The sequence below is a fragment of the Telmatherina bonti genome, assembly GCF_933228915.1.
Source record: "Telmatherina bonti genome assembly, chromosome: 4".
NCBI lineage: Eukaryota > Metazoa > Chordata > Actinopteri > Atheriniformes > Telmatherinidae > Telmatherina > Telmatherina bonti.
In genome coordinates, this window is record NC_136622.1 from 7,220,647 (window position 1) to 7,244,948 (window position 24,302).

General features: G+C 44.0%; 1 protein-coding gene across 1 annotated transcript; it reads left to right on the forward strand.

Annotated features, from left to right (window-relative positions):
• Positions 1-763: 763 nt before the first annotated feature.
• LOC306754602 (PHD finger protein 20-like) lies at positions 764-23,059 on the forward strand. Its single transcript, XM_079238619.1, has 18 exons — positions 764-808; positions 2,951-3,030; positions 3,603-3,774; positions 4,522-4,606; positions 5,622-5,695; positions 5,817-6,060; positions 6,137-6,220; positions 8,156-8,215; positions 8,299-8,482; positions 8,559-8,668; positions 8,740-8,865; positions 9,136-9,204; positions 14,723-14,865; positions 15,045-15,144; positions 15,403-15,598; positions 15,684-15,888; positions 17,828-18,077; positions 21,035-23,059. Exons 2-18 carry the CDS (start codon positions 2,951-2,953, stop codon positions 21,169-21,171), a joined length of 2,319 nt encoding a protein of 772 aa, XP_079094745.1. The 5' UTR covers positions 764-808; the 3' UTR covers positions 21,172-23,059.
• Positions 23,060-24,302: the final 1,243 nt, after the last annotated feature.

The following is a 24,302-nucleotide window of genomic DNA, read 5'->3' on the forward strand; positions in this document are numbered from 1 at the left end:
GATCATCCAGATCCCTGTTCGATGTTTACTCACCACCAAACATCAAATCCAGTAAAAGCAGGAATGTTTAAAAAATGTGATATGTGTTATGTCTTTTCTGTGTAAAACAGACATGATTGCACTGCAATGCCTTCTATCTGTAACAGGAACTGCTGAAATGGATCTAAATAAAAGTTTATGCAATTCTAAGTCAGTGGTGTGAGAGTGTGTGTGCGGGTGTACATACTGTACTTATGTTCAACATCTGAATATAACTCCAACTTAGATGAGACATCAGCTACACAGTGAAACATCTGTCTCTTATACCTGACCTAGGTGTTTACATTTGTTCTTACTAAACTTTGTCAATAGGATGTAAAACAGTATGTGCAGTTTGGAGCTACCAGGTAGTACAGTCATGTTTTGTTTTGTTTTTTTAATAATGCAGACAAATATTGTTAATCCATTAATTAATTTAAAATTAAATCAACAGTACTGCAAAAATATTAATAAAGTATATAAATATGTTGTAACTGAAAATGACAATCGAGCTTATTACAGCAACTTTAAAACTTCCATGCAGCGCATCTTCCTTGATTAGCAACTGATTAAAATATTATCAAATAAAGTATTGAGCCGCATAACCATTTTCAACAGATTAACCATTTTTCTTTTCATCTTAATAAAGTTTAAACGACTGTCCTCTGCAGTCTGCAGATGCTCCTCTACAGCAAATCTTCACTCAAAGACGGGACAGCTGAATTCATGGTTTCGCGCATGCGCACCGCAATCATCACAGTATGAGTGAAGCTCAGAAGTAGCTCCAGAGGTAAACAAGCTTTTACTTTACACATTTGCATTTATAACACTAATATGAACCTTTAAGTAGGGACGATAGCCCTATGAAGGATTCCCCTTCCAGAGTAGCTCCGTGGCCTTCATGAGGCGCGTGTTCGCCTGCAGCTGTCACTGACTTTTCAGACTGAGCTGAGGCTAACAGTTAGCTCTGCTAGCTTATCTATTCACAGTCAATGAAGATTCAACTCCATGCAGCTGCACAAGCTTAATGGGGACATTTCAAACACTTAGTTGTCTGCCTGTATGTGGAAATGGAGTAAACGGACCCGTGGCCGTGAAGTGTTTTGCGCTTTGTCTTGTGCTTCTGCTTGTTGCTTTTTTTCAAGCTAACACTATCAGACAGCATTAGCATGTTAGCTGCTGTCAAATATTTGAGCGGATCCCGAGGGGGTCGGGATATGCTTTTGATTGACAGCAGAGTCGTCCAATAAACAGGCGACTGGGTGTTTAGCGGACCAATCAGTTTCTGTCAAACAGGGGCCTGCCGCAAATGTCCAGAAATGTCAAACGTACGAGAGCAGTTTCTTTTATTTACTCGACAAGGTGTTTATTGGTTGTTGTTTTACAATCAATATGTGGAAATTTAGGAAAAATAAGCGAAAAAGTTTGACTGCAACAGTTAGTGGACACTTTCGGAGCGTAATTGTACAATATGGATGCTGTCATCACGTAACGGACGCAGCGACGTAACCGTGGACGTCATTACAACGACGACGTGGGGAAATGTTACGTTTTTTTATTTGTTGGGGTTTTTTTTTTTTTTAATGTTTTATTTAACTATTAAATATTGTACAATGTAGGGTACAAACATGCAACAACAAACAAAGTAACACTATTAGTGGAAGAGAGTGGCAGAGGTACAACGGTACTCATAAAAAAAAAAAAAAGAAGAGGCAAAAATAAAATTATGAAAAACAGGATAGCACAACTTACAGGGCATATTAAAACAGCAAGGACATACCAATACAAGTATACATTATATATATATATATATATATATATATATATATATATATATATATATATATATATATATATATATATATATATATATATATATAGCTTTTAGGTTCTTGTGGACCAGACATTGAAGTGATTTAAAGTAACAGGTGAAGCCATTCATAAACCCAGTGAATGATGGAATGCATTTTTTCTATTTACAGGTATGAATGTCATTGTTGTCAATGTTGTCAGTGTTATCTTTCATGGAGCAAGAGTTTAAGACTCCAAAAATCTTCTGTTTAATGACCAAACTTATCAATTTATTATGGAAATCTTACGTCTGGTTCGATAAGATTTCAATGGTGAAAAGAAAAATAAAACTGACGAGTTCTAAAGTGACTTTAAGGAAACTTATGGATGCCAACATTATTTATTGTGAACTTATTTTAAGTGAAAAAGAGCAGGTTTGTGTATGTTTCCATGGTGAAAAATAACTCTCAGTCAAGCTGTGTTGCCAGATCCTGCAACAGAAACAAGCAAACTGATCCCCAATCAAACAACTGGGTTTCAATGAAAATTCCACATCAAAACACAAGTGACCATATAGAGACAGGTCAACTGATCTGTGTGTTTAATATGAACATTTTAATAATTTCTGGACAACTTCTACAAATTTTAAACAAATATCTTATAAAAAATTCACCTAATTGTTTTTCAAAACAGCTGGAAGTTAACAAGGAATAAATATGCAGTTGTTAGAAAAGTATTAGTTTTCCGTCACTTTGTTGTGATGCACTGTTTAGTATACCTATTCGTGGCTGGAAATAACTGGTTGGTCAAATAAAGAGCAGAAATGTCACATATTTCTACAGTGTAAATGTTTTGTTGCATGTTCGTAAAGGAAATCTGTTATTCAGTCAAAGTAATGGAAAAAAAACAATATTTATCCCTTCATGGTAATTCAGTTTGACTATCTTCATGTAAAACCATTAAAACCAATAAATAAGCATAGAAAAATCAAAGTGTTGGTGCAGCAGCACGGTGCGACAGCTTGGACCTGCAAACCAGCAGCTTAAAATCTCAGGATCGGCTTTTCATTGCTGTTCTTTATTCTGCTTATGTGGTTAATTACTTATCTGTAAAATTTAAAAGACTTTCTCTTTTTTGGCAGATGAAGACTCCACCTGACCGGTCGGGGATTAAATTCGAGCTCGGAGCGTCACTAGAAGCCAGAGATCGACAAAAGAACTGGTCTGATTCAATTCAGATTAATTGTGTTTATTTTTTCAGATCTTGATATTCAACATCCTGGAAATCATTAATAATCTACTAGTTCACGTTTTTTTTAAATAGAAACTACAAGCTTGCCAGTGTGATAGTGAAGTGATTTGTTAGTCCGAAACACTTTCCATATACAGAAACTACAAAAGATGTCAAAAGCCCTCTTCAGTAGCCAATGAGTTTAATACTCTGATAGAACAGACTTGAATAGAATAGAATCTTTATTGTCCAGTGAAGTGGCTCACCATCACAATCTACACACCCCTCATGGTACTGCATAGGTACAACAAAAAATGCATCTAAAATATGAAGAATCCAGCAGATCAGGTCAAGCTCTGTGGGTTGGTCCCTTTGTTGAGCTGAGAACATGCTGTCTTGGTTTTATTATGTCTATGGCTAAATATGACCGTTTCCAGGAAGTTAGCAGTGAAACACGTAAAGTTCAGCAGAGCGGTGCTGTTGGATTACGTGTTTGTCTGAAGTTGTTTATTTAGATGGAAATGGTTGCGTCTCTAAAAGCAAAGCGCTTGTTGTCTCGTCAGGTACGCAGCCACCATCGAAAAGATCGACTACGACAAAGAGCGCATCCTCGTCCATTACCGTCAGTGGAGTCGTCGCCATGACGAGTGGTTTCACTGGAGCTCGCCGTACCTGCGGCCGCTGGAGCGTGTCAGCCTGAGGAGACGGGGCCGGACCCCGCCGCAGTCTGAGCCGGTACAGAAAGCACACGTACACAGCAGCACCGCAGCAGCGATGCTGTTCACTCTTTCAGTCAAGATAAAATATCTCAAACGTAATTCTTCTGTAGAGAATTTTTGTAAACAAAGCTTTGAAAGGTCATCAGGTTTTATACCTGGCCTTTTGTCTCAGTTACCTCAGGTTCAGCATCTGCATCGCCTTGTAAAATGTTCTCATCTTAACTGGGCTTCCCTCTGAAACAATAGTTTTACCTCAATATGCTAGGATGTCCTCACGGGGTTTCTTATGGGACCGTAGCGGATAAAACACTCAGCTTGTTTACCACCAACAGGAAGTTCTGGATTCCCAGGTTTTCCATGTTGTTGGCCGTGTGGAAGCCGGTCCGATGCAGCAGATAATTCCACATATATCGATGACTTCAAGCTTAAATCTGTGAACGATTTAATGTTTAAATCTTTCCTGGATCACCAACATGGGTCTGTGACATGACGTAGATCAGCTTTTATTCCTGCCGCTGAGCTCACATCCAAACAGTGGAAACACTCTGACTTCTTTGCCCAACTAGAATCTTATTGGTCGGTCTGTGAAGTCATGTGACTGAACGCTTTAATTTCCCTGATTTTTCCTCAAACTGCAGCAGAAACACAGAAGACAGTTTAGCTTCTGGGTGTTTTTGGTTTGTTGGCTGTAAACGATGCTCAAACATCCTCACAGCCTCCGTCTCTGTCTGCTGGACTGCATTTTCCCATCTTTTTGTTTCAGATGTTTGTTTCGGGTACGAAGGTTCTGGCTTGTTGGACTGACTGCCGCTTCTATCCAGCCAAAATCCTCCGGGTCAACAAAGACGGTGAGGCTCAGCTGTGTTTATCTTGCTGTACTACTGATCCGCAGCAAGTAAAATCTGTTTCATTCTCTTTAATGTCACCACAAGTGGAGTATTTTCCTGACTTTATTTATGTTTCATGAGGAGAAACCTCAAAGTTTGAAGCTCATCATGTGAAAGTTTTCCAGCAGTCACATTTAAACATGAAGCAACATGTTTTAAACTTCCCGCAGCCCTGAAGTGGACGAATATTAACCAATTAAATACAGATGACAAAACCACTGCCCAATAAAAGGAGTCTATAAAGGAACACAGAAAACTAGTAAATCACATTTTATCTTGATAAAGAAAACGGCTTGTAGTTATATTTAACTACTACTATATATATCTATATATATATATATATATATATATATATATATATATATATATATATATATATATATATGTGTATATATATATATATATATATATATATATATATATATGTGTATATATATATATATATATATATATATATATATATATATATATATATATGTGTATATATATATATATATATATATATATATATGTGTGTATATATATATATATATGTGTGTATATATATATATATATCTGTATATATATATATATAGATGCAGATAGATATATATAGATTTATATCTACATATATATATATATATATATATATATATATATATATATATATATATATATGTATATGTGTGTGTAGATATAAGTGTCTGTTCAGATTGGAGGATATTCATGTTCCTGACACCAGCTCACATGGACAGGCCTTCGTTTGGTCAGTGCGGATGCTGCAGTCAGTGCAGGATTGTAGAAAAAAACCTGGAAAATACTCCTTTAATAAAAAGGGTAGAAAATGACGTCATCATTTCAGACTAATTCTTTATACTCGTGTTTTACTGGGAATTTGAGTTGCGCTGTGTGAGAATCTTACCAGTCCGTCGCTCCCCTTCAGTGCTGATGTGACCATGTGTCCCGTTGTAAAGACTTCCTCATGTGTGTGTCTCAGGGTCCTACACGGTGCGTTTCTTTGATGGTGTGGTTCGAACTGTGAAGCCCACAAAGGTTAAACCCTTCCAGAAAGTAAGAAATGCTGCGAGCTGATTGGTCCTCATCTGCTTTGTCACATTACTGTGACTGCATTGCTAAGTGTGTGTGTGTGTGTGTGTGTGTGTGTCTGTGTGTGCGCGCGTGTGTGTGTCAGAAGTCCAAATCTGAGAAGAACGCTGTGGGAAGTGAAGGATGGGAGGAAGGGGAGAGCGAGGAAGAGGAGGAAGGAGGTGGACGAGTAAAAAAGGAGGAGGAAGAGAAAAGGGGAGACGAGAAGGTGGAAGAGAAGGTGTCATCAGAGGAGAAGGAAGGAGCTGAGGAGGAGGAGGAGGAGGAGAGGGAGATGAAGGCAGAGCCATCATCATCCCATTCACCAACGAAGAAGAAAGCAGAGGACAGTAAGTCAGGTGACCTCTGACCTCCACAGTTTAACAGAAGTTTTCTGTTTCATCTAAGTGCCGTCTTGTGTTTCAGGCAGAAGCAGTGGAGCCGAAAATCAGCCAATCACAGCTGACTCCGCCCCGTCAGCACTTCCTAACCCCACCCACATCGGCAAAGGTACGTTTTACACACCAGCGTCACCTGATCCACGATGGATAGATGGAGGATGGATGGATGGATGGATAGATGGATGGATGGATGATGGATGGATGATAGATGGATGATAGATGGATGGATGATAGATGGATGAATGATGGATGGATGATAGATGGATGGATGGATGATGGATGGATGTATGGTTGGATGATAGATGGATGGATGATGGATGGATGATAGATGGATGGATGATAGATGGATGAATGATGGATGGATGATAGATGGATGGATGGATGATGGATGGATGTATGGTTGGATGATAGATGGATGGATGGATGATGGATAGATGAATGAATAGATGGATAGATGGATGGATGGGTAGATGAAAGATGGATGGGTTAGACTTTCTTGCTAAATCTGGAGACTTCTTTTTGTTAAAAGCGACAAATCTAGCAGCTTTTACTGGAGTTATTAGAGACTTTTCTGGTGTTTTGGTGACTGACTTGAAGACACATATTGTTCTGCAGTTACTGTAAGGAAGGAGCAGCGGGAGCCTCTCCCGTCCTAAAGCACTCCCAGGCGGCCAGTCTCAGTCGGCTCCGGCTGCAGGTCAATGTAGAATAACTGCAGTAGGTTGTGGAAGTTCACCTAAACATAGTTTATACCATTGTCAGTGACAACTGGCGGCATTATTTTCCTATACATAGTTCGGCCAGTTAAACACTGTAATAGCCCTCCGTTACGGGGCGTTACCATAGCAACGCGTTAACCAGCTGGTTCAGATAAGCCGTCTTTTAACAGGTGAATGAGAGAAACGCGCTGCAGCCTGACAGCGGTTGTTTGGAATAAAACGTACATCCAGGCCGACGTAAAATAGTTCCTATATAAGCGGTAAAAGCAGATTAAACAACTCGGAACCGTCCATTAGACGGTTATAATGTACGACATGGAGTCTAGAACACCACGACGCGCAGCGTTGTTTATAAATACTGGATAATTCCGGTAAATAATTAAGGTCTCAATTTCAGTCAAAATAATCCTGATTATAATTTTTGTCATAATCGAGCAACCCTTGTCCAGGTCCAGGTCCAGGTCCAGGTCCAGGTCTAGGTCTAGGTCCAGGTCCAGGTCCAGGTCCAGGTCCAGGTCTAGGTCTAGGTCTAGGTCCAGGTCCAGGTCTAGGTCCAGGTCCAGGTCTAGGTATAGGTCCAGGTCCAGGTCTACGTTCAGATCCACGTTCAGGTCCAGGTCCAGGTCCAGGTCTAGGTCTAGGTCTAGGTCCAGGTCCAGGTCCAGGTCCAGGTCTAGGTCTAGGTCTAGGTCCAGGTCCAGGTCCAGGTCTAGGTATAGGTCCAGGTCCAGGTCTACGTTCAGGTCCAGGTCCAGGTCTAGGTCTAGGTCCAGGTCCAGGTCTAGGTATAGGTCCAGGTCCAGGTCCAGGTCTACGTTCAGGTCCAGGTCCAGGTCCAGGTCCAGGTCTAGGTATGGATGGTTACTGCAGTGTGCTCGGTCCAGGTCCAGGTCTAGGTATAGGTCCAGGTCCAGGTCCAGGTCCAGGTCTACGTTCAGGTCCAGGTCCAGGTCCAGGTCTAGGTATGGATGGTTACTGCAGTGTGCTCAGTCCAGGTCTAGGTCTAGGTCTACGTTCAGGTCCAGGTCCAGGATCTAGGTCTGGATGGTTACTGCAGTGTGCTCGGTCCAGGTCCAGGTCCAGGTCTAGGTCTAGGTCTAGGTCTAAGTCTAAGTCTAAGTCTAAGTCTAAGTCTAAGTCTAGGTCCAGGTCTAGGTCTGGATGGTTACTGCAGTGTGCTCGGTCCAGGTCCAGGTCTAGGTCTAGGTCTAGGTCTAGGTCTAGGTCTAAGTCTAGGTCCAGGTCCAGGTCCAGGTCTAGGTCTGGATGGTTGCTGCAGTGTGTTTGTAGCAGTTAAACTAACTGAGCCGCTCTGCGCTCCCCAGACGTCCTGCTGGAGCGTCAGGCCCACCTCCCCACCACACACCGCTTCAGCAGAGAGCCGCGTAAGCACCGCCACACGCCAACATTTACACACACGCAGCTTTCTCTACACTTGTTGACCCTTCCATGTTTTATTTCCTCTCAGTGTACCGGGTCATAAAGAACCAACCTCCCCCCATTCTCTCCATCGAGCTGGACCATAACCCCTTCAAGTGCCCGGCTCCTGGGTGCTCCAAGTCCTTCAGAAAGGCGAGTCTGCTGCACTACCACATCAAGTACTACCACTCCGACCAGCAGCTGGATGGCGGCGGCGAGCCGGAGGCGACGAGGTCTGTTCTGATCCCGCAGCAGGAGCGGCAGCTTCAGAGGACTCGCAACACTCACCGGTCTGCGTTGTCGTTGTAGGAGGAAGCGGTCTTCTTCCGAGGGGGCTGACTTCACGCCAGGCAAGAAGCCCGAGAACCAGCCCAGCGGCTGTCACCGTGACGACAGAGAGCAGAGCATCATGGGAGCAGGTGGGGCGGCGTTGGCGTGCACACGAGCTGATGTGAGCCTCTTCATTAGTAACACTGACTTCTGTCAGCAGAGGTGAAGAAGGACGGAGGGAAGGAGAAACGAGGAGGACACGACAGGAAGGACAGGAAGCACTTCCTGCGAGTCAAACTAAAGAAGAAGAAAAAGAAGAAGAAGAAGAAAAGTCAGACGGATAACAGTGAGTGTGAAAGCAAACCGTTCTGCTGTCTCTCTGCTTTCCGACGAGATCGACCTGATCAGATGTTCGCTGCTGAGCAAGACGAAGATGGTCTTCAGATCTCCTGCTTTACAGACGTTTACAGAGCGGTTTGAACCCCGCTGGTCGCCGTCCTTCCTGTCGTCACGCTGTCCGATTATCCGCTCGTCTTGTCGACGTGGAATCTCAGTCCAGCTTCGGGACAAACGGACTGAATCAGAAACTAACTACGGTGCTTCTTTCTTCCTGCAGGACTCTGCAGCAGCGATGATGAGAGTTCAGAGAGACCTCCCATCACTCTGAAGCTTTCACACCCACACGGTGAGGACACACACACACACACACACACACACACACACACACTGATATGAAACTACGTCAGAAAGAACCAGCGGGTCTCACGACAGACTTTAAGCTTTGGTACCACGGATGTGTCGAAGGATGCATTCACAGGATAGTCCGCTAGACTCGGTCCGCTTGGGGACTCGTTCCAGCTGTAGGGGGGTGTATCCATGCGAACCGAGATCATGCGAACTTTGGTCAAACCAGCCAAACCAGTAGAATAATACATCCCCATTCCCACCAGAGGTGGCGCTGCAGTAGTACAGTTGTGCTCAATTTTATTTCATTAAAGAAGGAAAAAAACAGCTGCCTGTAAAATAAGCTGACATTGACCAAAGTAATAATAGATAACAATTCTATGAAAATCATGACATTATTTTCTAATTCTGGTTCAATAGAAATATTTTTTTAAAAAGCAAACAAATAAGATAATTTATTCCATATTCCATCAGTCATAAAGTAATATTTAGTTGAAGAATCCTTTAATGTTTCCGCTCCAGTCAGGTGTTTTCTGTTCCTCTCAGTCAGACTTCTGCACCTGTTGACAGGTATTTTGTCCCACTGTTCAACAGAAAAGTCTCTCATTTGTCCAGGACACATTTGTTTCTTTGTTTTTTTTTTTTCTTTCTTCAACTCAATTAAATGAAAAAACAGTGTCTTATATTACTAAATTATATTCTTGCAAATTTTTGGTTCTTGTTCCTTTTTTAAGTCTCCAGTTATCTGAGTGACTGTTGTAAATTCAGCTTTTCTTTAATGAAAGGGAATGAAGACATATGAGCACAACTGTATTTAGCAAAGAGGACCCGCATGAAGAAGAAAACTCTGTTTCCTCCACCTGCCAGTTAAACATGGAGACCAAACTATGGCTGTTTGGGTTTTTATTGTGTCTTATGTAAGTATACTGCAGAACATGAACACCAGACGAGGCAGAGGACCCTTAACGCCATCACTATGGATTTACCCACAATGTAAATACATAACACAATGTTTAAATAACACAATAACAAATGACACAATGTAGTCCGCTTCCTGTATATGGTCCACTTGAAACGGACCGAGACCTGCGTTTGTAGGCGGACCGAGTCCACTTTGGTCCGTTTGGCGTGTTCACATTTCCCCAAACGAAGCGACTTTCCCAGCAAACGGACTTGGATAAAGAAGGCTGATGTGAACGTGTCCTAACTGTCTAATCTGGGTCCACCTGTTAAAACCCGAAGTGGACCCAGATGGAAACAGATTTTATTCATTTCATTTCCATCGCTACAGATTTACGTTGAGGGTTTTTTAAATTGAGTTGTTTAGAATATTTTCATTCATCTTTGAAAGGTGAAGGTTTCATTTAGTTTCTGAATGAAACTGAACCTCTGATGTGACTCATGGGGCTGTGCTGCTGCCTCCCGCTGCTGCATTTACACTCATCCATTTTTCCTCACAACGATCTATTTGGACGACCAGCTCCAGTTAGCAGATCTATTTTCCACATTTCTGGCTCCAGTTAGCAGATCTATTTTCCACATTTCTGGCCCCTGTTAGAAGATCTATTTTCCACATTTCTGGCCCCTGTTAGAAGATCTATTTTCCACATTTCTGGCCCCTGTTAGAAGATCTATTTTCCACATTTCTGGCCCCTGTTAGAAGATCTATTTTCCACATTTCTGGCCCCTGTTAGAAGATCTATTTTCCACATTTCTGGCTCCTGTTAGAAGATCTATTTTCCACATTTCTGGCCCCTGTTAGAAGATCTATTTTCCACATTTCTGGCCCCTGTTAGAAGATCTATTTTCCACATTTCTGGCCCCTGTTAGAAGATCTATTTTCCACATTTCTGGCCCCTGTTAGAAGATCTATTTTCCACATTTCTGGCCCCTGTTAGAAGATCTATTTTCCACATTTCTGGCCCCTGTTAGAAGATCTATTTTCCACATTTCTGGCTCCTGTTAGAAGATCTATTTTCCACATTTCTGGCCCCTGTTAGAAGATCTGTTTTCCACATTTCTGGCTCCTGTTAGAAGATCTATTTTCCACATTTCTGGCCCCTGTTAGAAGATCTATTTTCCACATTTCTGGCCCCTGTTAGAAGATCTATTTTCCACATTTCTGGCCCCTGTTAGAAGATCTATTTTCCACATTTCTGGCCCCTGTTAGAAGATCTATTTTCCACATTTCTGGCTCCTGTTAGAAGATCTATTTTCCACATTTCTGGCCCCTGTTAGAAGATCTATTTTCCACATTTCTGGCCCCTGTTAGAAGATCTATTTTCCACATTTCCGGCCCCTGTTAGAAGATCTATTTTCCACATTTCCGGCCCCTGTTAGAAGATCTATTTTCCACATTTCTGGCCCCTGTTAGAAGATCTATTTTCCACATTTCTGGCCCCTGTTAGAAGATCTGTTTTCCACATTTCTGGCCCCTGTTAGAAGATCTATTTTCCACATTTCTGGCTCCTGTTAGAAGATCTATTTTCCACATTTCTGGCCCCTGTTAGAAGATCTATTTTCCACATTTCTGGCCCCTGTTAGAAGATCTATTTTCCACATTTCTGGCTCCTGTTAGAAGATCTGTTTTCCACATTTCTGGCCCCTGTTAGAAGATCTGTTTTCCACATTTCTGGCCCCTGTTAGAAGATCTATTTTCCACATTTCTGGCCCCTGTTAGAAGATCTATTTTCCACATTTCTGGCCCCTGTTAGAAGATCTATTTTCCACATTTCTGGCCCCTGTTAGAAGATCTGTTTTCCACATTTCTGGCCCCTGTTAGAAGATCTGTTTTCCACATTTCTGGCCCCTGTTAGAAGATCTATTTTCCACATTTCTGGCCCCTGTTAGAAGATCTATTTTCCACATTTCTGGCTCCTGTTAGAAGATCTATTTTCCACATTTCTGGCCCCTGTTAGAAGATCTATTTTCCACATTTCTGGCCCCTGTTAGAAGATCTATTTTCCACATTTCTGGCTCCTGTTAGAAGATCTATTTTCCACATTTCTGGCCCCTGTTAGAAGATCTATTTTCCACATTTCTGGCCCCTGTTAGAAGATCTATTTTCCACATTTCTGGCTCCTGTTAGAAGATCTGTTTTCCACATTTCTGGCCCCTGTTAGAAGATCTGTTTTCCACATTTCTGGCCCCTGTTAGAAGATCTATTTTCCACATTTCTGGCTCCTGTTAGAAGATCTATTTTCCACATTTCTGGCCCCTGTTAGAAGATCTATTTTCCACATTTCTGGCCCCTGTTAGAAGATCTGTTTTCCACATTTCTGGCCCCTGTTAGAAGATCTGTTTTCCACATTTCTGGCCCCTGTTAGAAGATCTATTTTCCACATTTCTGGCCCCTGTTAGAAGATCTATTTTCCACATTTCTGGCTCCTGTTAGAAGATCTATTTTCCACATTTCTGGCCCCTGTTAGAAGATCTATTTTCCACATTTCTGGCCCCTGTTAGAAGATCTATTTTCCACATTTCTGGCTCCTGTTAGAAGATCTATTTTCCACATTTCTGGCCCCTGTTAGAAGATCTATTTTCCACATGTCTGGCTCCTGTTAGAAGATCTATTTTCCACATTTCTGGCCCCTGTTAGAAGATCTATTTTCCACATTTCTGGCCCCTGTTAGAAGATCTATTTTCCACATTTCTGGCTCCTGTTAGAAGATCTATTTTCCACATTTCTGGCCCCTGTTAGAAGATCTATTTTCCACATTTCTGGCCCCTGTTAGAAGATCTATTTTCCACATTTCTGGCCCCTGTTAGAAGATCTATTTTCCACATGTCTGGCCCCTGTTAGAAGATCTATTTTCCACATTTCTGGCCCCTGTTAGAAGATCTATTTTCCACATTTCTGGCCCCTGTTAGAAGATCTATTTTCCACATTTCTGGCCCCTGTTAGAAGATCTATTTTCCACATTTCTGGCCCCTGTTAGAAGATCTATTTTCCACATTTCTGGCCCCTGTTAGAAGATCTATTTTCCACATTTCTGGCTCCTGTTAGAAGATCTATTTTCCACATTTCTGGCCCCTGTTAGAAGATCTATTTTCCACATTTCTGGCCCCTGTTAGAAGATCTATTTTCCACATTTCTGGCCCCTGTTAGAAGATCTATTTTCCACATTTCTGGCCCCTGTTAGAAGATCTATTTTCCACATTTCTGGCTCCTGTTAGAAGATCTATTTTCCACATTTCTGGCAGCTGAACCTGGCTTTGTTAGTCGTTTTTAAGTCCACAACAGTTTCTCCTCGCGGAAGTTTTGTCTGATGGATATTTGGGGTGAATATAAAGGAGACTGCTCTTCTTTTCTGGCGATGCTCCTTCTTGATGATCATCCATCACTTGTCTGTCTGCTTGACCAGAAACAGATGCAGTTTTTTCATCTTTTCTGGAGCCGCGCAGCATCGGAGACCTGGAACGTCTCTATCAGCCTCTTATCCGTCTCTAAACCTCTGCTGGAGGTTTGAGCTCTCATTTCTGGTGATGTCACACCAGACATGTATAAAGTACTAGAAATCAAGACTCAAGTAAAAGTACAAGTACTCTGTGAATGAAGTTACTTGAATAGAAGCTGAAGTCTTCTTGAAGTGCCCTACTTAAGTACAAGTACTAAAGTATTCAACATTTTTTGTACTAAGTATTACAAGTAGTTTATTTTAAAACTTTTACTTAAGTACTGAAAGTAAAAGTATTTCATTGTGGTGTGTAGTTATTTAGGACAACATTAAACTTATTATATCATATTGTTTATGATTTCAAACTTTTATTCTGACATTCAGAAATCTTTCTGCTGGAGCAGTAGTACATGAACAGGAAGATACATGAAATAAACACATATCCAGTGTGTTCATTCCCCTCCATAGCTTTTTCTTCTTCTTAAACCAGTAAGTAGACTTTAAATGTTTTTATATAAAGACGTCTCTCTAGTTCTACTTCACTACTGTACATCTATGTGTCACACAGACATGGAGCTGTACAAAGTTCATCCACCTCTCATCTGGACTTTGTCTTCATTCGACTCAGGACGTTTGGAAAACTCTTAAACTGGTGGAGATAAAAGCTCATAACCTTGTTTCTTATCATTCAGCTGGATAATTAGCAGATTTTCATCCTCAGCGGCTCTGTCAGTTTTCTTTTAGACAGAGGAGTAAACAATGTTCATTTCGCAAACACATCGTTATGTTTAAATATATTTTTTACTGAAAATGTAAAAATTTCTGATCTATCTTCATCGTGCTGGAAGCCTGACGTTCGCCGTCACACTTCTAAGCCAGAACCAATCAGAGGAGAGGCACCTGTTTCTGGCTTTAACTGGCTTCTTCTCAGCATATCATGTCTGAGCTGCCAGGCCGGCATGCAGGGAGGGAAAAGTCCTCCATCTAGACCTGTGACATGTTACTGAGGAAAGTTCTGCCTCCACGTCGAGCCAAAGTCCAGAGTGGCGTTCCCGTGAAACGACACCCGACCTCTGATGCTGGGAAACTTTCGGATTAATTCGGGTTTAACTCTGCCTTCAGTTGACGACGGCAGCGACTGGTCGACGCTGACGGCCGAGAGCGGAGAGGACACGTCCTCCTGGCCGGTAGCCATGGAGACAGAGGAGTGCGAGGTGGTGAGGTGTGTGTGCGAGGTGGACGAGGAGAACGACTTCATGATCCAGGTGAGATCGGCAGCTGAGACAATGAAGCTCAGCAGGAGAAGCTTCAGTTTGATGCTTGTGGTTGACCAGGCGCTGCAGCAGAGTGTGTGTGAGGGTGTGTGTGAGTCTCATGATGACTGCAACCATGTGTGTTTGTTTCCCTGGGCTCTGTGTGACATCCAGCCTCTGTGTGTCTGCAGTGCGAGTCATGTCTCTGCTGGCAGCACGGCACCTGTATGGGTTTATACGAGGACAACGTCCCACACAACTACTCCTGCTACTACTGCAGACAGACTGCAGGTAGGACTCACGCCCCGTCTCCACCTCCAGGTCCGGGTTTCAGCATCTCAGCCACATGGACCACTGCTTCCTCCTGCAACCATTTTAATGCACAACTTTTAGTTTTATCGTCATTTCTTTAAAAAAAAAAACCCGAGGTTTTCATGACAAAACTGTACCTGTGGAAGCAGCTGCAGGGTTTGGCGTGGCGGTCCGGTCTGAAGATGCCTGACTCTCGCCGCGCCCGTCGCCTCTCTGACTCTCTTCTGTCTCCCTCAGGTTGGAGGCGGGCCCAGCGCTTCTTGTCTGATCCTGATTTGCTGATCTCCGGTCACATGTTTGGCCTGTCATGTGTGAAGGAAAACTACTCTGAGATTAACGCCTCGAAGATTTCACACACCAGCAGTCTGCTGGCACACACGCACGGCCTCAATCAGGTCCTCAGGGGTCTGCAGCTGAAAATCAGCCTGTTACAGTGAGTACGGTTCCGGCAGCAGCACGGCTCGTCTGTTCGTCTGCAGAGACGCGTCTTCAGTCTGTCTGTCCGTCCTTCTGCACAGCTCTCCATCCCACCCTGACCTACAGCTGTGGAGGTTGCCATGGAGACAGGAGGATGGACCGAGACTGACATCCAGTCCGAGAGGAGATCCTCCTGTTTGTTACGTGAGCAGCGAGCACTGCTACCAGAAGCCGGGGGGGTCGTGGGAAAAAACCGAGGAGACCCCGGTGGCTGCGGTGAAGCAGGAGGCGGACGCCGAGGAGAAGGTAGCGACTCGCCACTCAGACAGGAAGTGGATCGGCTGATGAGGTCTCTTCATGGGTCTGAATCCGTTATGAAGGATGTTCATCGTTCTGATGGTTTCACTGTTAAATGAATGAAGTTTCAGGTGTGATGTGAGGGCATTCAGATCCAAACGGCAGGTTGATTTTTACAGCTCAGCTCAGCGACAGGCATCCAGACGGCGCTGCAGACGCTCTGAGGAGCGTCGATTAAAACCAAAATTAGATTAAAAAGTACTGAAACATGATCCGGCTGTAGAGAAACAGGTCTGGACTTTTACATGAAAACTGATCTGAGGCTGTCTGGGAGTTTCTTCCAGACATGTGGAGCATAGAAGCTGCATGCAGCCTCTCCAGGTCTGGTCCTGATTCTGGGACTGATAAAAGACCTGATCCAGATGAGCTGAGGGGTCAGGTAGGTTCATACTGGGTCAAGAGGACTCTGATGTGTTCTGGTCCTGGACCAGAGCTTCGTAGACCAGCACCAGACGCTCCAGAACTTCTGCCATTTCCCTTCTGCCATCCCCCCCCCATCGACGGCTAACTCCGCCTCCTTCCTGCATCCTACCTGACCTGTCAGCTCTCTCCAGCCGCCAGAAGACCATCTCACCATGACTCTCGTTTTGTCTCTCTCTCTCTCTTCCTGCGTTTCTTTGCTGAATCAGCAACGTTGCGTGTTCTAAACAGCCAGTTCCTCATCATGCCGTGAAGCGAAACGCCGCGTCCCGTTCAGAACGTTGTGTGGTGTCGGTTTCTGAGCTGCGGGACGCCGCATGCCAGTGACGACTCCAGATCCACGCCTCCTGAATGTTGGTGCGGCATCAAAACGGGTCATAAATGCGTGTTTCAAAAGTGAAAAAGTTACGGCGTGTTTAAAGTCTCGGTCTAACAGGTAGCCAGTGTGAAGACCTCAGAACTGGACCGATGTGGTCCACCTTCCTGGTCTTGGTGAGAGGAGCGGTCTCATAGACGACTACTTTTATTTCTTGATTTTCAGCATTTGGAGGCTGTCGCTGTGACCTTACCACATGAAATCAGAGCGCGACTTAGTGCACGAGAAACGAGCCAGACAGAGGTCACTTCGTACACTTTAATGACCCCCCCCCCCCCTCCCACTGATGAGGTACTGAGGCTGCAGAATGGTTACATCACTTCCAGATGTTTCCTCCTGCAGTCATTCTCATAACAGACGGCTTGAAAACTGTCCGAATCGTCATGAATCAGGAGGGAAAAGTGGCTTTTTGTTCGGAGGTACCTTTATGTCTCAGATCTGCTTCTCTGGCTGAGACTAAACCAGGTTCAGCTTGACTTGTGGATGGAGAGGAGGTCCTGCAGAAATCTGGCTGAACCTCTGGGCTCTGGACCAGTTTTGGGGGGCAAAGTGAGTGGGGAACAAAACCAATCCGGATGAATTCAGCTTTATCTTCCCGGCCATGCAGAACGGGCCGTGTGACGAGCGTGCCCTGGGTGTCTGCAGGGCGTTCTGATGAGGACGCACGCCGGCCCTGCCGAGCTAACGATGAAGTAATCATGTCAGATTGATCTGAAAAGGATTTGGGGTTAAAGATCTGCACTACATGGACATGTTGTTGTAAACAGGTCTATCTTTTATCTGGAACAAACCTGCAGCGCGATGCTGCTGCTGTTGCTATGACAACGTTGGCAACCAGTTTGAGCTTCACTCTGCTGGATGTGGAGCTACTTTTGTTTCTGATGCTCCAAATGTGTGAGTTTTACTCTGAGAGCTGCATCATTAAACGCAGCTTTAAAAAGATAAATGACACCAGTCGGAAACATGTTAGAAATGTTGTAAAAACTGACTCATCGTGTCAGAAGGAGGAAAATATGTAGAACTGAGGAGTGACGTTCGCCTGTTGGAGCAAAGTTCATGTTCAGAAGGTTAAACTGTGCTTTTCCTCTTCAGGAGATCAAAGCTGAAAGTGATGACGGGCAGCCAGGCGATGCCACCGAGGACGCCAACGCTGCCACGCACGCAGACGCTCTCGGCGACCTGAGCGTGAAACGGGAGAACCACATACTCATGTACAGCAGCGAACACACACCGACACACACCGCATCTGTGGCTGTGTGTCAGCTGAACCTGCTGGACCACATCGAGTCTCTTCAGCACCAGATCTGCGCCAGGATGGACCTGATAGAGCGAGAGCTGGATGGTAACACACACACACACACACACACACACACACACACACACACACACACACACACACACACACACATACACACTCAGTTTCATTTTCATCCAAATATAAATAGAGGCAGTAAAAATAAAAACGTTGCTGATCCACAACAAGGTTTATAGGCTTGAGATGCTGTTTGTCTGTTTGGAGGAAGACTTAAAGCACATAATGAAGGGTAGAAACAAGCTGCTGAATCATGTCTGACTTGGTTAAAGATAAAAATGAACTAACATGAGCACATAGAAAGAGAAAATAACAGAAATAATTATCTATATTGATTCTAATAACAAAAAGTCATCAGCTGAACACATCTTAAATCATGTTGGGGAATAAATAAAACAAATACAAGGATAAAAAAATGTTTAAAAACAGTCTAAATAAATGAAAAGTTCGAATTAGATGGTAAAAATGTGGCACTAAATGGAAGGAAATGAGTATTTAGTGGATTTTTCCTCCTCTTGTACACCAGCTGGTGTTTTTTTATACATTGTTTGAAAGCCTGGTTAGTCGTTCTTACAGCGTGGTGCAAATTGTTAGGATGGAGATTCTGTGGAATGAGCAACATGGCTAAAAGGAGGGGAGCTGCTGGTCCCCAAAACTGGAGGGTCCCTCTATCCATCCATCCGTCCGTCCTGTAGGATGGACGGATGCATCCTGCTCCAACACACCTGATTAAAATGACGTGAATACAACTGCATGTGTTCCATCCATCCATCCATCCATCCATCCATCCATCCATCCATGTGTAAGGTTCCATCCATCCATCCATCCATCCATGTGTCAGGTTTCATCCATCCATCCTTCCATCCATCCATCCATGTGTAAGGTTCCATCCATCCATCCTTCCATCCATCCATCCATGTGTCAGGTTCCATCTATCTATCCATCCATCCATCCATGTGTCAGGTTCCATCCATCCATCCATCCATGTGTCAGGTTTCATCCATCCATCCTTCCATCCATCCATCCATGTGTAAGGTTCCATCCATCCATCCTTCCATCCATCCATCCATGTGTCAGGTTCCATCTATCTATCCATCCATCCATCCATGTGTCAGGTTTCATCCATCTATCCATCCATCCATCCATGTGTCAGGTTCCATCCATCCATCCTTCCATCCATCCATCCATCCATCCATGTGTAAGGTTCCATCCATCCATCCATCCATTCGTGTGTCAGGTTTCATCCATCCATCCATCCATTCGTGTGTCAGGTTTCATCCATCCATCCATCCATCCATCCATTCGTGTGTCAGGTTTCATCCATCCATCTATCCATCCATCTATCCATCCATCCATCCTTCCATCCATCTATCCTTCCATCTATCCATATGTCAGGTTTCATCCATCCATCTATCCATCCATCCATGTGTCAGGTTTCATCCATCCATCCTTCCATCCATCCATCCATGTGTCAGGTTCCATCCATCCATCCATCCATGTGTCAGGTTCCATCCATCCATCCATCCATGTGTCAGGTTCCATCCATCCATCCATGTGTCAGGTTTCATCCATCCATCCTTCCATCCATCCATCCATCCTTCCATCCATCCATCCATGTGTCAGGTTTCATCCATCCATCCATCCATCCATGTGTCAGGTTCCATCCATCCATCCATCCATGTGTCAGGTTCCATCCTTCCATCCATCCATCCATCCATGTGTCAGGTTCCATCCATCCATCCATCCATGTGTCAGGTTTCATCCATCCATCCTTCCATCCATGTGTCAGGTTCCATCCATCCATCCATCCATGTGTCAGGTTCCATCCTTCCATCCATCCTTCCATCCATGTGTCAGGTTCCATCCATCCATCCTTCCATCCATGTGTCAGGTTCCATCCATCCATCCTTCCATCCATCCATCCATGTGTCAGGTTCCATCCATCTATCCTTCCATCCATCCATCCATGTGTCAGGTTCCATCCATCCATCCATCCATGTGTCAGGTTTCATCCATCCATCCATCCATCCATGTGTCAGGTTCCATCCATCCATCCTTCCATCCATCCATCCATGTGTCAGGTTTCATCCATCCATCCATCCATCCATGTGTCAGGTTCCATCCATCCATCCATCCATGTGTCAGGTTCCATCCTTCCATCCATCCTTCCATCCATGTGTCAGGTTCCATCCATCCATCCTTCCATCCATCCATCCATGTGTCAGGTTCCATCCATCTATCCTTCCATCCATCCATCCATGTGTCAGGTTCCATCCATCCATCCATCCATGTGTCAGGTTTCATCCATCCATCCTTCCATCCATGTGTCAGGTTCCATCCATCCATCCTTCCATCCATCCATCCATGTGTCAGGTTCCATCCATCCATCCTTCCATCCATCCATCCATGTGTCAGGTTCCATCCATCCATGTGTCAGGTTCCATCCATCCATCCTTCCATCCATCCATCCATGTGTCAGGTTCCATCCATCCATGTGTCAGGTTCCATCCATCCATCCTTCCATCCATCCATCCATGTGTCAGGTTCCATCCATCTATCCATCCATGTGTCAGGTTCCATCCATCTATCCATCCATGTGTCAGGTTCCATCCATCCATCCATGTGTCAGGTTCCATCCATCCATCCATGTGTCAGGTTCCATCCATCCATCCTTCCATCCATCCATCCATGTGTCAGGTTCCATCCATCTATCCATCCATCTGGTTCTGAAACATGTAAACATGAGGTGTGATGGAGCAGGAAACATGTGAAACCTGCGGTACAGGAGGAGGCGTGTTCCTCTTTACTGTGTGGTGTTAAACGGCCTCTCCAACCGTGTTTAGTGCAACACATTTTGGTTTTGTCAAAGAAGAGAAATAACCCACCAAACACTGTTCTCTGAAAACAGTCTTTAGTTTGTTAAACTCAGTTTTATATTTCCTGAAAATCAAAATATTTTATTGTGTTCTTATTTATTTCTTCTCCAGAGTTGGAATCCTGGTTGGACCACTCAGGCGAGCTGGAGCCTCCGGACCCTTTGTCCCGCCTCCCGCAGCTCAAACAGCGAATCAGGAGGTTGCTAAGCGACCTGTGTATCGTGAGACACCTGTCGGTCTGCCGCTGACTCCTCCTGATCTGCGACGACTCACCAAAGTACTTGAGGAAGCAGCAAGTGTGGAGAGAAACTGGGTTGTTTCGGACAGCAGCGCCCTCTGCTGGGGAAACGTTGCCCTGCAACACTAAGAGGACAAGAACATTTTCACAAAACACACGACAAGCTTCCCAGACCTCCTCTGGGTGGTGACGACGGGGCTGATTATTGATCAGCTTTCTGTCCGGATGTGTGAATGCTGATTGACATGAGTACCTGAGCTTACAGAGGGGTCGTCTTACCGTTAGATTACAGCATCACATTGTAGCAAACGCACAAAAACAACTTGGATAGACTAAGTTAGTTTAGTTAAAACAGAAACAGAGTGATTGTTTTATATGGCAGAGATTTTGTAATTGCACTTATATTCGTTGTAAATGTAAATATGTCCCATTTTCTAAAGTTAAATCACAAAGACTGAATTTTAAGGTTTGTTCAGACCACAAAGTGTTTTGTAGAAACGGACAGCTGGAGCTAACCCTCATTAATCTTTTGGTTTCCAGCCTGATTTCATTCATCTAGGCTAGTGCGGACTGTGTGGAAAGATGAGCGCAGAGCTTATGTGCAGCACAGGATGGCATTCATCAGATCCAGCATGTTGTTGGTGGAGAACAGAAGAACGTAGATTCATTTCCACCAGCGGGGAAGTGTTTCCTGCTCTGTGGAAGCAATCGAGGCTGTGTTCGCATGTTCGTTTAGTTTACTTCCTCACATCCTCTGTAAACACCGTACACGGCGCCTGCAATGCGAACGTACCGCCGCCATGTGGCTGCTTGTGCCAAGGTGGTGCGTTCACTTACCGGAGGAAGCACAACATCTGAGAATCTGATTGATTATTTGTTTCTTTGCGGCTGTTCTGCAGCGGCAAGCCGTTCCTCATCCACAGAGTGATGAAGACTCAGATGATGTTTTTTAATGGAAGTCTGTTGAAGTCGGAGAGATTTTTGGTGAACGCGAGTTTATCAGTGTTACTGGAACCTAATGCGCTCCTGCAGCTGCTTTATGTCGGATGCAGGATGAATACTTCCTTCTTTTCCATCCAGTCTGGTGGAAATGGTAAAAAGTTTGAAGCAGAGTAGCAAGATCCTCATCTAGAAATGAAGCTGTTATCTTCATGTTGCTCTGAGAAGTTTGTTTCAGGTTTAAAAAGCTGAATTCTCCTCTATATTTATATATTCATCCTGGTATCCCTTCAGATTGATTTCAGTGCTCGCCACTGTTCGGGAGCAGTGATGGGACTAAATCTCCCGGTTTCAGCCTTTGTTCGCAGACAGAACCAGCCCCTGTATGTGTGTGCTTCTCTAGGTCAGCGTTGACACTGTTCAACCAGGCGGTCCTGGACATTTTCACTCTGCAGACTGCATGGCATTGTTAGCATTGTTAGCTTTAGCATGAGCCAAGCTCTGTCTGCTGTTACTCTAACAAACTTCCTGTGTACTTCTGTAACATAAGCGGCTTTAAAATGTACATATGTCTGAATATTTTATACACTTGTAACTGTCGTTACAAAGCTGTGGAGTTATTCTGATGGAGGTTAGTTTGGAGCTCTGAGAGTGGAAATAACGGACTTTTCTTGCCCTCCCAGTGGCCCCCTTTTTGCACGTTTAATGCTGACGTGTTCTCCAACATTACTGCTGTCATTTGGTTTCATTTTGCTGTTGTATCACCAGATCAGTCCAGACAGTCTTGACCAGCTCAGAATAGTATGTTACCGGATACGTAGCCCACAGCAGCATCTGCTTCACCTCCACCTGAGTCTGAACACGTGATCAGGTCAGGTTTTCGCTTTGCTTTCATGCTGTTTAAAGACTTTTTTTTTTTCCTCAGGAATTCCAGCTTTCAATAAAATTGGAAAAGTCCAGTTTGTGTTGGTGTCACACATTCAGCAGTCCAGATTTCTCTCCAGAAAACAGAGAAATTATAGACATAGGTTATAGAATGAGTTTGTGTGGACTACATGGTGGCGGAGTGGTGGGGAGGCTCAAACAGTTGTCTTTCTGTGTGGAGTTTGCATGTTCTCCCCATGGATGCACGAGTTCTCTCCTCCCACCGTCCAAAGACATGCATGTTAGGTTAATTTGAGTGAATGGTTGTTTGTCTCTTTGTGTTAACCCTGCAATGGACTGGCAACCTGTCCAGGGTGTACCCTGCCTCTCGTCTGAAGGCTGCTGAATTAAGTCGTTCAGATAATGAATGAGTGTGGGGTGGGGGGGGTTTGGGGGGGTTACCCTTGTCTACTCTAATGTAATCTAATCAGTGATGGACACTAGTGTTCGATGAGACTTTCATAAGTCTCAGTGACTAGTTCCTGGATCTGAAAACTGCAGCAGCTCTGTAGATGAAGATGATGACGCAGAACATTAAGCTGAAAATTTAAAAGCTGTGACTGGTGTTCTGCAGGTGGTTACCTTTACAAGCGGTTGATCACATTTTTGTTTAGCGAGCCACCTTTACATGCAGTTGGTCCACTTTACAAATGGTGGGTCACATGAAGTCATCCACCAATACAAGCAGTGAGTCACCTTTACAAGAAGTGGGTGAGTTATATGTGTGGTCGGTCACATGGAATCGGTCGTCTTTACAAGCAGTAGGTCTGCTTTACTTATGGTGGGTCACAAGCAGTGAGTCACCTTTACAAGTAGTAAATCGGCTATACAAGTAGTAGGTCAGCTTTACATGTGGTCGGTGAAATGAAGATTGTCACCTATGCAACCAGTAGGTCACCTTTACAAGCAACCGGTCACTTTTACATGCAGTAGGTCACCTTTATATCAGGTCGGTCACCTTTATAAGCAGTAGGTCAGCTTTACAAGCAGTAGGTCACCTTTATATCCAGTCGGTCAGCTTTATAAGCAGTAGGTCACCTTTATATCCAGTCGGTCAGCTTTACAAGCAGTAGGTCACCTTTATATCAGGTCGGTCACCTTTATATCCAGTCGGTCACCTTTATAAGCAGTAGGTCACCTTTATATCCAGTCGGTCACCTTTATAAGCAGTAGGTCAGCTTTACAAGCAGTAGGTCACCTTTATATCAGGTCGGTCACCTTTATATCCAGTCGGTCACCTTTATAAGCAGTAGGTCACCTTTATATCCAGTCGGTCAC

Excerpts from the sequence above, each read along its gene's own strand:
- LOC306754602 (XM_079238619.1), top strand. The coding sequence starts at position 2,951 with ATGAAGACTCCACCTGACCGGTCGGGGATTAAATTCGAGCTCGGAGCG. Across the intron at positions 4,607-5,621 it reads CCTCCGGGTCAACAAAGACG|GGTCCTACACGGTGCGTTTC; the intron begins GTGAGGCTCAGC and ends TGTGTGTCTCAG. Across the intron at positions 15,145-15,402 it reads CTACTGCAGACAGACTGCAG|GTTGGAGGCGGGCCCAGCGC; the intron begins GTAGGACTCACG and ends TGTCTCCCTCAG.